Source organism: Engraulis encrasicolus, chromosome 6, assembly GCF_034702125.1.
Source record: "Engraulis encrasicolus isolate BLACKSEA-1 chromosome 6, IST_EnEncr_1.0, whole genome shotgun sequence".
Taxonomy (NCBI): Eukaryota; Metazoa; Chordata; class Actinopteri; order Clupeiformes; family Engraulidae; genus Engraulis; species Engraulis encrasicolus.
In genome coordinates this window covers 15,011,926-15,025,911 of record NC_085862.1, presented here as the reverse complement: position 1 = coordinate 15,025,911, position 13,986 = coordinate 15,011,926, and the positions used below count along the sequence as shown (strand labels likewise).

The following is a 13,986-nucleotide window of genomic DNA, read 5'->3' as shown; positions in this document are numbered from 1 at the left end:
TTGGCTCGAATCGTCTCGAAATGAAACGAAATGAAAAGGGATGACAAGGGAGGTCATCAGTGTGCGTTTCAACCTTTCTTTGCATTGAACTTTTACATTTTGAGTCTGCATCTGGCTTAAATAGATTGCTGTGAGATTTGAATGCAATCCTATGGAGAATATCATGATCTGCTTCAGTAGTCACAGTGCATGTTGACATGCATGTTTCTTTTAGGTGTATTTCAGATTGCCAATGTTGACAGCATTCATGCATCCCCAAACCATGTCAGTCCCATTACCATGCTTGGCTATTGAGAGGATACACCTTTTTTGTAAAACTCACTTGTTTACCACCACACATGCTTGACACCATCTAAAGCAAATTTGTTTATCTTGGTCTCAAGAAAGATGAACAGACCAAGGATATGGATCACTGGAACCATGTCGTGTGATCTGAAGAGACCAAGATAAACAAATATACTTTAGATGGTGTCAAGCATGTGTGGTGGTAAACAAGTGAGTTTAAAAAAAAGTGTATCCTATCAAAAGCCAAGCATGGTAGTGGGACTGACATGGTTTGGGGATGCATGAATGCTGTCAACATTGGTAATCTGAAATACACCTAAAAGAAACATGCATGTCAACATGCACTGTGACTACTGAAGCAGATCCCATAGGATTGCATTCAAATCTCACACCGATCTATTTAAGCCCGATGCAGACTTAAAATGTAAAAGTTCAATGCAAAGAGAGGTTGAAACGCACACTGATGACCTCCCTTGTCATCCCTTTTCATTTCGTTTCGTACTTTTGTGAGTACATGTTCAAACATTAATGGCTGTATTTTGTTTTTTTCTGAGTGAACAAGAAATGTAAGCGGTTAAATATGTTGTTAAAAGGTCACTAATCATTGTGTCAACGTTACATTTCTGTAATGCTTTCCTATGAAAAGATATACTCAAAAATCTGCAAAACTGTGAGGGGTGTATTCACTTTCGTGATATACTGTATAGCTGCGGACATTTTCACTTTCACGTCAATGTTATTTCGCTCTCAGTTTGTCTTGAATTCTCCCCTGTAACTGTGATGTTTTCTCAAAGTGAAAGTGTCCCTATGGATGCGCATGTAAACGACTCTGAGGCTTTGCTTAGGGTCCAGTGGTTCCGTCAGAAAGGTCTACGTTCACAGATGCTGATTACAGAATTTATGGACAAAAAATGGCCCGTTTCTATGGTGTGAGTGATGTGCGTATGCCTGAGGATCTGGTGGGCAGAGTGACTGTCTTCAACTCCAGCACGTCTCTGAACATCTTCAACCTCACAGCAGAGGACAGTGGAGTGTACACTTGGAGAGTCTTGGCAAGTGGGCCGGTTTGTTATGAGGGGAGTATCCGCCTTCAGTACAGGGATCCGTTTGGGGTGCACTCTCCGTTCTACAGAGTGTACGGTCCACTGCTGGGCTGTGTGCTGCTGGGGGAGGTGGCTGTAGTGATCTGGCTCAAGCTGAGGAGCAGAGGAGGAGCGCTGACCCCTGGTGGTCAGGCGATGGAAATGCAGGATATTGGAGAAGAAGATGTCTACGATGACGTGGAGGAGGCTGAAGACAGCATCTGAACTCAATGGACCTCTCTACTATGTGAGTAGAGTGCACTGTGGCGTGTGCTTTACTCTATCTGATGCTTTGAATTGCATTTGATGATGTATGGCTTGGACGCAGATGCTCAGCTATGGGAAACCCTTTCCATGAAGCTCTCTGCGTACTGTATACTATAAGAAAATGGGAGAGTTTGGGAACAGCAGCAACTCACAAACAAAGTGATTGGCCATGTAAACTGATGGAGAGGGGTAAGCAGATGCTGAGGTGAATAGTGCAAAGGCATCACCTACTTTTTGCAGTCAATTGCTACACAGCTTTAAACTTAATTGTGCTCCAGATTAGCCGTACAACCCCTGGAAAAAGTATGTATTACCTATCGTGGAGGATGCTCATTTAGTCGTTTTAATTTTGTTGAAAAAAGATGGATCACAGACGCAACTTGACTGTAAGCATGGGACATATTTATTTGTACTACTCACTTGTTTACTACCACACATGCTTGACACAGTGTAAAACAAATTTGTTTATCATGATCTCATCAAAGACAACCAGATTAAGAATCAGTGGCGTCAGCTGATCTAATACTATACAGGGGCACATTTGAAGATACAGGATGTTGGTATTCCTGCTGGGCATTGCTGCCTGACGCACCTCCACCAGTGCACTCTATGCAAGTGTGTTCCCCTATACACCTATAGGCTGGAACGGGTCATCAGCTGGGGACCACCAGTCATTGATGTTTCGCTCCTTTAACCCCAGGACATCGACATGGTGGTGGAGCGATGGCAGGGATCTCTCCCTGCCAACCCCTGCTGATGCCCTAGGTGTTCTGCCCCCACCCTTTATCTCTCCTCCTTAGCCATAACCAGAAGCTGCCCCTCTCTGCCTCCTGCGCTAACTCCTTGATGGCTTTCCGGTTCCCTGCTCCTGCGCAGCCAATGTCTCGAAGCAGGCGAACTGTTGAGGAGCCCACGAAGCCCCGACATCCCACCTCAACAGGGCATGTAATGAACACAGAAGGGTATCAACATTTTTTTGTGTTTGAGGTTATTCATTAAAGGTACACTGTGCAGGAAATGGTCAAAAAAGGTACTGCAACTATGCTGCTCATTGAAAATGGGCTGCCTGATGCCAAATTTGAGCTTTGAAAGTTTACTAAGTAATAAACTAATATTTTCTAGTATGGCCCAAGTACAGTCATTTTTGCAGCTAAAAATAGCTATTTCTGGAAATTCAAAATGGCAGACCATGGAGAAGATCCCCCTTTTCATGTATGAAAAGTGCAATTTTTCCAGTCATAATGAATACTCAGAATTGGATGGTGGTGGTAACTCTGGAAATTCTGGAAATAAACAACAACAAAAAATCTTGCACAGTGTACCTTTAAAAACAAACTTAACTAAAGTATACCTAAAATATAGGCTATATACAATGGCATTGGGTTATTTTCTGGATCTTTGAATAACCATGTAAACTAAACTTTTTTAGTAAACTTTTATAGAGGAACCATTCAAATCAGCCATATATGAAACAGCAATGAAGGTTTTAAGTAAGGTATCTTTACTATCTTGCCATACTATCTTGCCTCAACTAGACTTATTATTTCTTACTTCAATTATTTTAGTTGCCTCTTTGCGCAGATGGGCCTGCCAGCCCATTCACTCTTTGTTGAAATGACTATATCATGACAGCATTGTTATGACAGTGCAGAGAGATTTAAGTTGCTTAAAGGGACACTGTGCAGGAAATGGTCAAAAAAGGTACTGCAACTATGCTGCTCATTGAAACTGGGTTGGCTATCGCCAAATTTGATATTTACATGAAGGTTTACTAAGTAATAAACAAACATTTTCTAGTATAGTCCAAGGAGAGTCATTTTTGCACCTAAAAATGGCTATTTTTGGTAATTCAAAATGGCGGAGCATGGAGAAGATCCCCCTTTTCATGTATGAAAAGTGCAATTTTTCCGGTCATAATGAATACTTAGAATTTGATGGTGGTGGTAAGTATTCATGAAAAAGGTAACATTAGTGAATGGGCAGCATGAATTCTGGAAATAAACAACGAAAAATCTCACACAGTGTCCCTTTAAGTAGTGCATGTGTGCAATGTTGTGCGTATTCTGTAGATTATCCATGGCATGCTAAACTTGAGATAAATTCCAAGGGACCAAGGTTGTATTTTTTGGGGTGAAACAGCAGATCAATACCCAGATACATGCCTCTGTAAAATTGGTTTGGCGATGCCCCTGCTAAGGATATGGACTGCTGAAACCATGTCCTTTGGTTTAGTGACAGTAAGATAAAAAAAAAATGTGTTTTAGATGGCAGAGTATAGTAACGAAGTAGAACTATTTCAATACTCTGCTTAATTAAGCTTACTAAAATGCAGTGTTTGTTGGAGTAGTTGTAGTATTCTTTTCCTATTATTTCCACTTTTACTTCACTACATACTTACGATGAATTTAATTATTTTACCCCAATAGATTTTTTATGTACCGGTAAGTAGTTTATGGAAAGTAAACCCTTTAAGTTAACCTTTTTATGAGAACCCTATGAGAATGATGCATCTGGGCTCTTAGATTCTAAAGATTTTAGACGTAACTTGCACAGCAGGGACTTTTGTTGTGCTTTTACTTTTAGAACATGGTCATGTTTTAAATACTATAGTACTTGCACTTTTGTACTTGAGTCTAGTTGCAATGCTCAAGTTCAAGACATTTTGAGTACTTAATTACTTCCACTTGACTATGGTAGAAGAGCAATTGACGGGTTCAGATGCAAAATCCCCTAAGTGCCATTTCAGAAAATAATCTTATAATTTTTATTTAATACAAAGCTATCAAAATATACTTTATATATACATATTTTTTATTTTATTTATGTAATATATCTATTTATATGTATTATCAAGTATATGAATGTAAACCAAACCAACAACGGGATTCTCTAAAAAATATAAAAGTGCAGGTCTTCAGAATTGGAGTTAGGGGGTTTTGCATCTGAACTCTTCAATTGTACTTCTACACCACTCTTCTAGTGCAGTGTTTCATGCATCCCTGTAGTCTCTCTGACACAAGTGTCTTTGATGATTCTTTGAAAAAAGGAGCTGCGTTGGCCGGGAATCGAACCCGGGTCAACTGCTTGGAAGGCAGCTATGCTCACCACTATACCACCAACGCGTGCTCATCCGGGGATTTGTAACAGAAAAAAAATCCGTGAAGATTGAGATTGAAACACCGTACCACTTCTGGTGTATTGTTCGTGCTTCACCTCGCTCGTGCGTCAAAGGTTGGCAAACTTTATGGGCAAATTGTGGCATTGTCTCAGTAGGCCTAATCATCTACATGCAAGAAACGTGTCTCCAATAATAACCACACCATAAACACATAGTCTAAAACGAAAGTTATATATGAGTTGAAGTAGGCATAATGCCCCTTCGATTAGACAGAATTTCTTCACGTATTGGAACTGCATGGCTAACAGTGGGCGGGGTGGGTGATCAGATTGTAATAACGAAGCGTTGGGTAAAACAGGATCGGAGTTATTTTGTAGATGGTGTTGCAACAGGCTAATTAATTATATTTGTCAGTGTGATACTGATCGGATGTCGCGTGCGTGGTTTGAGGTCGAGATTTCCCATAATGCAATATGGCCGGTTAGCTCAGTTGGTTAGAGCGTGGTGCTAATAACGCCAAGGTCGCGGGTTCGATCCCCGTACTGGCCAATAAATATTTTCCTCCATCATAAACATTAGATTCAGTAATAGGCCACAGGTCCAACTGTTACATGGTGGCAACTGGCAAGACATCGATCAATGTGCGGGATAATTTTGGACAGCTTCTTCCTCGTGTGTTTTTCCCCTTCTAAATAGCCCTACTGTAACCCCTAAAATGAGGTCTACATTATATAGCTTCTTGGTTTTTTTTTCTGCAAAACAATTTCATTTGTAGGGATATGGCAATTTAAGGATTTGTTTCATAGACATTACAGTAACCAAGTACATGTTGCTCACATTTTGCCTTAGGCCTGGTTAGAATTGGTCCGAAAACCAACGCAGCACCCATTCATTTAACCTTTGAAAACATGCTGTTGACCTCTTCACAAGCACTTTTTTGGTAACATAACATCTTGTGGTATTACTGTCTCGTTTGAAATGTGTGACCCAGTTTCCAAAATGGCCTGTTCAGACAAGTTAACTTTAATATAATATGCCTATTGCCTACAGAGGTCTAAATATTTAATTTTTCATAATGCTTATTATATTTTGCCTGTATTTTATTTTAATCTACTCTGGCTTCTGTATGTTTTCTAGGCTTGTCTTTGTGTACCGTTGTAATTCAAGAAGGTAGAGACTGCGCGCACATCAGTGGTACAGGTGGCGGACAAAACAAAGTAACTGAAGTAAATAATAGAAGTCCGCAACTCTGTTAACGCTCCCAGTGATTTATTTGCACAACGTGTTGGACCTTCGTCCTTTTTCAAGTGCAACCTGGGTCCTAAACGTCGTGCAAATAAAGCACTGGAAGCATTAACAGTGTTGCAGTCTTCTATTATTTTACCGTTGTAATTGTCTATGTATCCAAGTATTTGTGATATGGCTCCTAAAGGCAATTGTCTGACACATTCCCTTTGGGGCAATAAAGATTTTCATTCATTCATTCATTCATTGAGACTAAAACTATTTTTTATCTTGTAGGCCCCTATATTTGTATTTGTTTATTTATTTGTACAAGATTTTTGTACGATTTTCCCTAAATAGTGCAACACTGCACATAGGCTACTGACAGAGTAGTGACAGCACTACGGGAAAATGTTGATGAACAGATAATAAATGATCAAACCTCTACCCTCATAGGTCTTAAAACATGAAAAACATTAACATTATTAAACTACTAAAAATATGTCTGCTGGTATCGTCATAACTTTACAGCCATCTTCCAAAATGTATGCTTGATAAATGTGGAAGTCCATTTGTTTTGGACTCAGTCAAAACCTGTAATTCATAATGCTGAACGTGCCAGTGTCCTTATTGGCAACTCACTGCCAGTTTTCTATCATTGCAAGGCTATGGGACAACCAGAGTGGGGCCTACGGCTCAGGCATGGGCGACACCTGGTTCAGCCAAAAGCGGAAATGCAAATACATTCTGGTTGCATGTGGGTCAATTTGGTCCCAGAAAGATCACTATTTCAAGCAATCCTGCTTTACTCTTAGTAAACCGATTAATAGCACAATTACCGGTAATTGTATTATCCCACAATAAAAAAAACATGTTCATAAAAATGTGATCCTTACGGTTATCAGAAATATTAGCCCTTCATACAGTATGAATACACGAGTATCAGAGAGAAAACAAGCTATAATGACTGCTGGACAAGCATTTAGGTTTTTTTGGGTTTACGTTGTCAAATAAGACTGGGAACATTTTTGTTCTAGCTGACACTAAAACGTTTCAGTAAAGATGGCAACATCAAAGTAATATGCAAACTAATGCATTAAATAAACACATGAGATATGCAGACCTTGTGGTTTATATTTCACTTTTTTGTTTCAATGTGCTTGACCTTGACCTTATTATGGCTACACTTCCTAGCCTGGGCACAAAAGGCAGAATGGTTGAGGCAGTGTATCGCTGATATCACACCATCTCTAAACAGCACAACACATGCACACACTGGGTGCCTCACTGGGTGTAAAGGCTCTCTCTCAATTGCTGGCATGACTATAAAGATAACAGGTGTGAAAACGTACAGACGGTGGCATTACAAGTGACCATTGTGCAGCAGGTTCCTCAATTTCATTAAAAACATGCTGCATTAATTCCGTTTCCAGGTTAATTTTTCCTTATAGAGGAACATACTGGCTTCATTCACAAAACCAACATGTTCTGCAGTAAAACAAATGTGGAGGGGAAAAAACAAGAAAAAAAGACATGCTATACAGTGTTGCTTGAAAAACTATTACAGTTTAATCTCCTCAGCCCAAAACGAGGTATTAATCATATCGTGCCAGTCGATTTCAACAATGTCACATTTTCAAGCATTTCAGTTTGAATATACACTATATAACCAAAAGTATTTGCTAACTTGTCTTGACTCACACATAAACTTAACTGCCATCCCATTCCTAGCCCATACTGGAAGGTTAAATATATCGGCCCACCTTCTCCATCTATTACAGCTTCAAGTCATCTGTGAAGACTGTCCACAAGGTTGAGGAGTGTATTTGTAGTTTTTGACCATTCTTCCAAAAGTGCTTTGGCACACCTGACATAAGGTACGCAGACACTTGTGGTGCAATATTAACAAAACTGCGAAGAGCGATCTTCCGAACTTCCATGTTGAGTTTCCTGTAGAGTCAAATAACGGTGGAAAAAACATTGAGAGCCCGCTGTCTATAGCTACAGTAGATAGATACATAGCCTTATTGTCCCCAAAGGGAAATTAGTTTTCACCACCATCATAACATTCAACCAAAATGAAGACATAGATGATGATACCTCCAGTATCGTGCAATGTGCTCGGGTTGTCCATAAGCAAGTATGTGCATTCGGTTGCATGTGTACTTTTAGGCACACAGCAAGATTGTCCCCGGTCTTAGAGTGGAGACTAAGACTAATATCAATTTTCTTCTTGGAGCAGGTGTCACTCTTAATTATTTAAGTCTCTGAGGGTGCTGGCCCAAATTTCAAATTCAATGTTTCAAAAAGGAGGCTGCACCTTGCATAGTAGCGTACACTGAAGAAGGCACACGCCGAAACGCGTCTGTGCAATAAAAAAAACACTACTATGCAAGGTGCGGCCTCCTTGAAACAAAAATCCCTATAAACACACAACCTTGTGGACAGCCTTTCCAGATGAGTTGAAACTAATAGCTGCAAAAGGTGGATCGATATCATATTGAATCCTATGGGTTAGGAATGGGATGATAGTTAAGTTCATACAGTATCAGAGTCAAGGCAGTTTAACGAATACTTTTGGTTATATAGTGTACTTACTGTATGAGAACATTAGCCGGTGTTCATACTGCATGACAGTACAGAACGCTTTTTTTTGCCATAAAACATAATTCACCTCAAATTCATGCTTTTGCAAATCATAAAGTATATGTGATAAGTCCTGTATTGTCACCACAGCACATTGCACTGCAAACCTGTGTACCTATATTGCATTTAGAACCACGTGTCAAGAGAACCGGACCATCAGTCAGTTATAATCATCGGCATCATTGAAGCGAATGACCCCAGGGTCTCCAATGGTCATGGTAGAGTCGTTCCCTATCATAATGCACTGAGCATTATGGATGCTAATGTTTCCGGGCATGTGCATTGATTGCCCTTGGGGTGGGGGCCCCCAAAAAGGAGAACTCATCCCGGGGTTGGGTGGTGGGTAGTGTGTGGATGGGGCCGAGGGCGGGGCTCCCCTCCCACTCGCAGGAGGAGGGTAAAATTGGGGTGAAGGGCTGGAGGCTGGTGGGTGAAATGGGGGAGCAGGATTGAACCTCGGCATGCTTTGCTGCCTCCGATATAGCTCCCAATTCTGCCGATATAGAAGCTCATCTTCCTGGCTTCGCCGGATCGCCTCCTCTCTCTTGCGGTTATCCTGCTGTATCTTCCTCCGCCTCTCCTCCTGCCGCCGCACCTCCTGCTCCTGCTCCCACTTCTTCTTCTGAACGGCCACCTTCTGAGGGCTGATGGCTTTGCGGGCGTTGCCACTGAAGTTTCTGCCCCCCTCCTTCAGCGGGATGATGGTCCTCAACACCTTGGGCATGCTTGCTTGAGGCAGCGGGTTTTGGCTTGGCAGCAGTGGGATGACGGAGTTGTACTTGTGACGATGATCGATAGAGTTGATGAGGGCGGAGTCCGTGAGGACTTCCTGCATGCGTGAGGTGAAGTTCCTGGTGAGCAGCAGCACGGTGAAGGCCGAGTTGTCGATGGCGTCGTCCAGACAGGCGAGCGTGGGCCGGCCCGGGACGGCGAAGTCTTCCGAGAAGGTGGCGCCCGTTCCTGAGGTCGCGGCCTCCAGCGTGGTCCGCAGCTCCTCCGCCTGATCCGCGTCCTCGGGGGCGTGCAGGATCACAAACGAGTAGAACACCGGGCTGGGCTCTTCGTCACCCAAGGAGGAGGAGGGAACCTCGGGCGCGCTGTTGCAGCGGGAGAAGTCGTGGGGAGAGGGATCAGGAGGCAAGCGGAGGCTCTCCACACCTGTGCTCACGGAGGTCACCAGCTGTTGAGTGCCCTCTTTACCGGCTGTGCACTGGGTAGGTATGTCAGTAGCAGGAGCAAGAGGAGGTTGAGGAGGAGCAGAAGCAGGAACAGGAAGATGAGAAGGCACAGGTGCTGGCATGACACCTGTCGGTTGAGCAGCAGCTGCTCCAGTGCGGGCTCCTGACGACAAACTGTCAAACCTCGTAGTACTAGCAGCGGAGGAGACGCCTATATGTGAGTCGCTACTGTGTGGACTTGGCCTGGCAGGCTGAGTAGGTGGGGCGCTGATCTCCAGGTGACTGGGTAAGGAGCTGTTGGAGGACGACTGCAGGGAGCTGGGGTTGCTGTACTGCAGGGAGCCGGGGCTGATGCAACCGCGCACAAGATGGCCAGGGCTGTTGGAGAGGAGCGGCAAAGCCTGGCAGCTGATCTCCGTCCCACAGACGCGATTTACTTCCTCTTTGAGCTTGTCTAGATTGGAGTCGCACGTGTGCCCGCTCTCCGCTCCCCGGTTGGCGCAATCCAGCAGCGCCACTTGGTACGCCTGGTCTCGCACGGCTGCATCGCAGAGCCGCTCCTGGACCAGCAGGTTGAAGACCCTCGCCAGGTCGTGCAGCGCTGCCGACTTTGGCTCGGGGAGCTGGAAAGAGTCCACCCTCAGGTTCTCCACCTGCCCCTGGTTCGCTCTCACCTGGCCGGACAGGTAGGTGGCGATGCAGCAACCTGCGGTGGTGAGCTCCTGCAGCTGTCGCAGGGCGTCCGCTGGCCTCCTGAGGGCCACGAGGGCTATGGCCCGCACCAGCTGCTCACTGCTGTCACCGGACTCGTCCATCTTCAGCGTGATGCTGATCAGCCTCTCTTCAGGCGTGTGCCGGATGATCCGGAAAGCCTCCTGTAGGTCCGCTCTGATCTCCTTGAGATTTGTGATGTTACTTTGAAGGTCCAGCCCGTTGGACTTTAGGCCTACCACCACATCATGCTCCTGAGGGGTAGCATCGTATGGCAGAGCAGGGACAGTAGTATGTAGGCCTGTGCCGCCGTTGTCTTGAAGAGTCACAGCATCTCCCTGGAGGCTCTCCGTAGTAGCCTGGAGAGCTGTTCCATTCTCCTGCGCGTCCAGACTCTTGGCCTGGATGCCCACACCTGGGCTCTTCTCCCGATTGGCCAGTTCCACTGCTGCTCCTTTCACCCCATTGGTCTGTTCTGCTGCTCTCTGCTGCTCCTCATTCTCCCCTCTGCCCTCGTCTGCCATGGTGTTGGGGCGGTCAGCCTCCAGAACCATGTACCCACATTGGAGTCCTTACTGTCCCATTAGGATGAGCGGGCTGTCTACTCAGCACATGTCACCAGGCCATCATTGCAAAGCTGCAAAACAAAACAATGATGGTGTGAGTTGTGTCATAACAGCGCAAAAGTGCAAATGCAGCACGCAAAATTGCGCGTTCTATATCAGAGTGCATGTTCAGTGGCATGTGTTACTTACTCACAGTATGTTTCATTCATGTGTCATAAAGTGCTAAGTATGTAACTTAACCTGTTAAGACACGGCATTATAAATTTGCTGTTAGCAGAATGGCAATGTCCAAGTCTTAGTGCATTACCAAAGGCCCTGTGTTATGTCATAGTCCTGTAGTACTACAGTAGTTCACTTTTCAATGACTATTACAGCATTCCACTGGTGGAACTCTGCACTACGGGGCTACGAGCCATGCAAATGAGTTAAAAGTGTATGCGATTTCAGAGGCAATTTGTTATATATGAAGAAAAGTGAAAACTATACGGTACGTGGCACGCATGGTCAGGCAAAACATAACGAGTCTGAGAGTGATTCACGAGGCAACACCACACTAATTGTACAATATAGGTGATCTCAACACAGCTGTATTGCAAGATAATTACACAACAACCCACAAGATAACACACTCTATTTCAGGAAAGCTGTGTTTTGTGAACTGGACATGAAAACACTAAAGCAACCCCTTATTATATTTTCAAAGGAAAATAATAATAATAATAAAAAATGCTACTGAACTTGTCATCTCGAACACCTTCATGGAATGTATAGGCTACTGTATGAGTGTGATTTGTAACTGAGTGTGTATTCCGCTGGCCAGGAAGGAACCACATTGCTAGTGTTCAAGAAGAGTAATAGAGGGGCAAAGGTAGGTACCGTACTTTCTCAACTACAGGAATTGTGGGAGTAGACTATTATTTCATTCTGTTTCCATGTGATTCCACCAGGTGACTGAATGCACCTGAATCCAATGGAAGGCCCATATGATGAAATAACTTCTGATAGGCTTATTCTAACCATATAGCACATGCCAAGTCATTTCAAATAGGCCTAGCCTACTGTACTCAGTAAAGGAAAATGTTCATAGTTACCCAAAGGATGTCTATTAGGCCTACATGGCAAACATTTGAACTACAACTGAGTTCTACTGCATGACAATGACACTGCTTGCAAGTGCACCCAATTATATCCATACACACAAAAACAACTGACACAACAACAAATGGGATATGGGATTGCATCAGCATATGACACATGATATTATCAACCAATAAATAATCAAATTATATCCGGAATATTCCCTTTCTTCGAAGACAGAGGATATGCGCAATGTAGACGTCGAACTATCTGCTTTCAATACTTGAGTGAGAACGTTGTTCGATAGAGGCCTGCCTACAGAAGGTGAAAGTGAGGAATGGGGTACTCTAGAAGCAAATCTATTTGGAGTATATAATTGTTGCTTATGAAAATACGATCAGTGTACAATACATGGGGGAAATCAAAACACAACACTAAACAGACAGCCATTTACATACCGGAGAAGTTGGGAGAAACGCGTCCTCATATACACAGGAAGTGTTTTTCGTGTACTTGGATGGGACGTCATTCGGAAATCATGCCCAAATAAAGGGAGACGGAAGCGTTATGATTTTGGTCGAATCTGATTCAACCTGCTACAGTGTAATGCCTTACCTCCCTGCATGTTGTAGATACACTCATATGGCAAAACAAAGAAAAAAACAGTCTAGTGCAATCAAGTTTTATATTGGGCTGAATGGTGGTGGACTCACTGTGATAAGAACATGGCATCGCAACTACTCAACCCTCATAACACACACAGTTGCTCCAGCAGAGGGACCCAAACATTCCTCTTTAGTAGGCCTAAACGAGTCCCGCATAGAATGGGATCAAACAGCTGCCCCCATAAGCCTGAACATTCATTCATTGTATTTGTAGCCTACCCTTGTTGCCTTTTTGTTGTTTTTGAGTGGACAATAACTACATTATTTGAATAAATCAGTCTTACACAGAAGTGAAACCGTGTAGTAAATGTGGCCTACTACAAGACAAAACATCACTTAGATTGGCTTATGTTGTGTTGTTGTGCCCCCCATTGTCCTCGTCGAAATTTGTGAAAAATCCTTCCTAATGTCAGTGTGTTAAAAATGTAAGAGAGACATGAGAATGTGACGACGCATTCTTTGCATAGTTTAATCAAAAAAAAGAAGAAAAAAGCCACCACTTGTGGTATTTGCCTCACATCTAGGGAATAAGGAATAAAGCTACTTTGTGTGGGCCTGGATTGTTTTGGGCATGAGGGCGCTGGTGGCTACACACGCCACGAAAGTAAGAAATGAAGGGAGTAGGCTATGTGGTAAATGAAGAGAGCGCTGTGTGTGCTATCTTCTCTGGAAAGAAGAATCAGCTCTCTGTGTAGCGTTGGGGTAATCTCCCGCCAAATTTTGATGAAGCTGCCTGACTCACAACAATGTAACGCGCCATAAATGGCTGATTATTGACTCAAATTGCGAGAGGCGGCGAGGGACACTTCTACAGTTCCATATTCCTACACAAATCATGCAACATAACGTTATTAACTGGCGAATCCGTCAGCTGCTGTAGAAACGGCACCGAGACCACCGGTGACTGGCCTATTCATAGTTTCTGAATGGTTTGTTTGAGGATGGCTTGTATGTTGTTTTCAACTTTTCAGCTGGGCATGAGTCATTTACATACTGTCGCGGGAAAACCGTGGAAAGCATGCCTGCAACGAGACCCCAGTTTCGCGCGCTGGAAGTAAGCGCCAGCCTCAGACTTGAATGGCACTCCACTTGGCCAATGATGAAGCAGATTGGGAGCCCAATTGACCAATAATGAACCAGCGAGTCTGGAACAGGAGGAGAAACACG

The 13,986-nt window shown here is 43.6% G+C and overlaps 1 protein-coding gene and 2 non-coding genes across 3 annotated transcripts; 1 reads left to right on the top strand and 2 right to left on the bottom strand.

Moving 5' to 3' along the window:
- Positions 1-4,684: 4,684 nt before the first annotated feature.
- On the bottom strand, positions 4,685-4,756 carry trnag-ucc (transfer RNA glycine (anticodon UCC)). The gene has a single exon. It is a non-coding gene; the product is annotated as a tRNA-Gly (tRNA).
- A 471-nt stretch (positions 4,757-5,227) lies between these two features.
- Positions 5,228-5,301, top strand: trnai-aau (transfer RNA isoleucine (anticodon AAU)). Its single transcript has one exon. It is a non-coding gene; the product is annotated as a tRNA-Ile (tRNA).
- A 1,789-nt stretch (positions 5,302-7,090) lies between these two features.
- ticam1 (TIR domain containing adaptor molecule 1) lies at positions 7,091-12,681 on the bottom strand. Its single transcript, XM_063200752.1, has 2 exons — positions 12,613-12,681; positions 7,091-11,148 (listed from the first exon to the last, which is right to left on the bottom strand). Exon 2 carries the CDS (start codon positions 11,063-11,065, stop codon positions 8,783-8,785), a length of 2,283 nt encoding a protein of 760 aa, XP_063056822.1. The 5' UTR covers positions 11,066-11,148; positions 12,613-12,681; the 3' UTR covers positions 7,091-8,782.
- Positions 12,682-13,986: the final 1,305 nt, after the last annotated feature.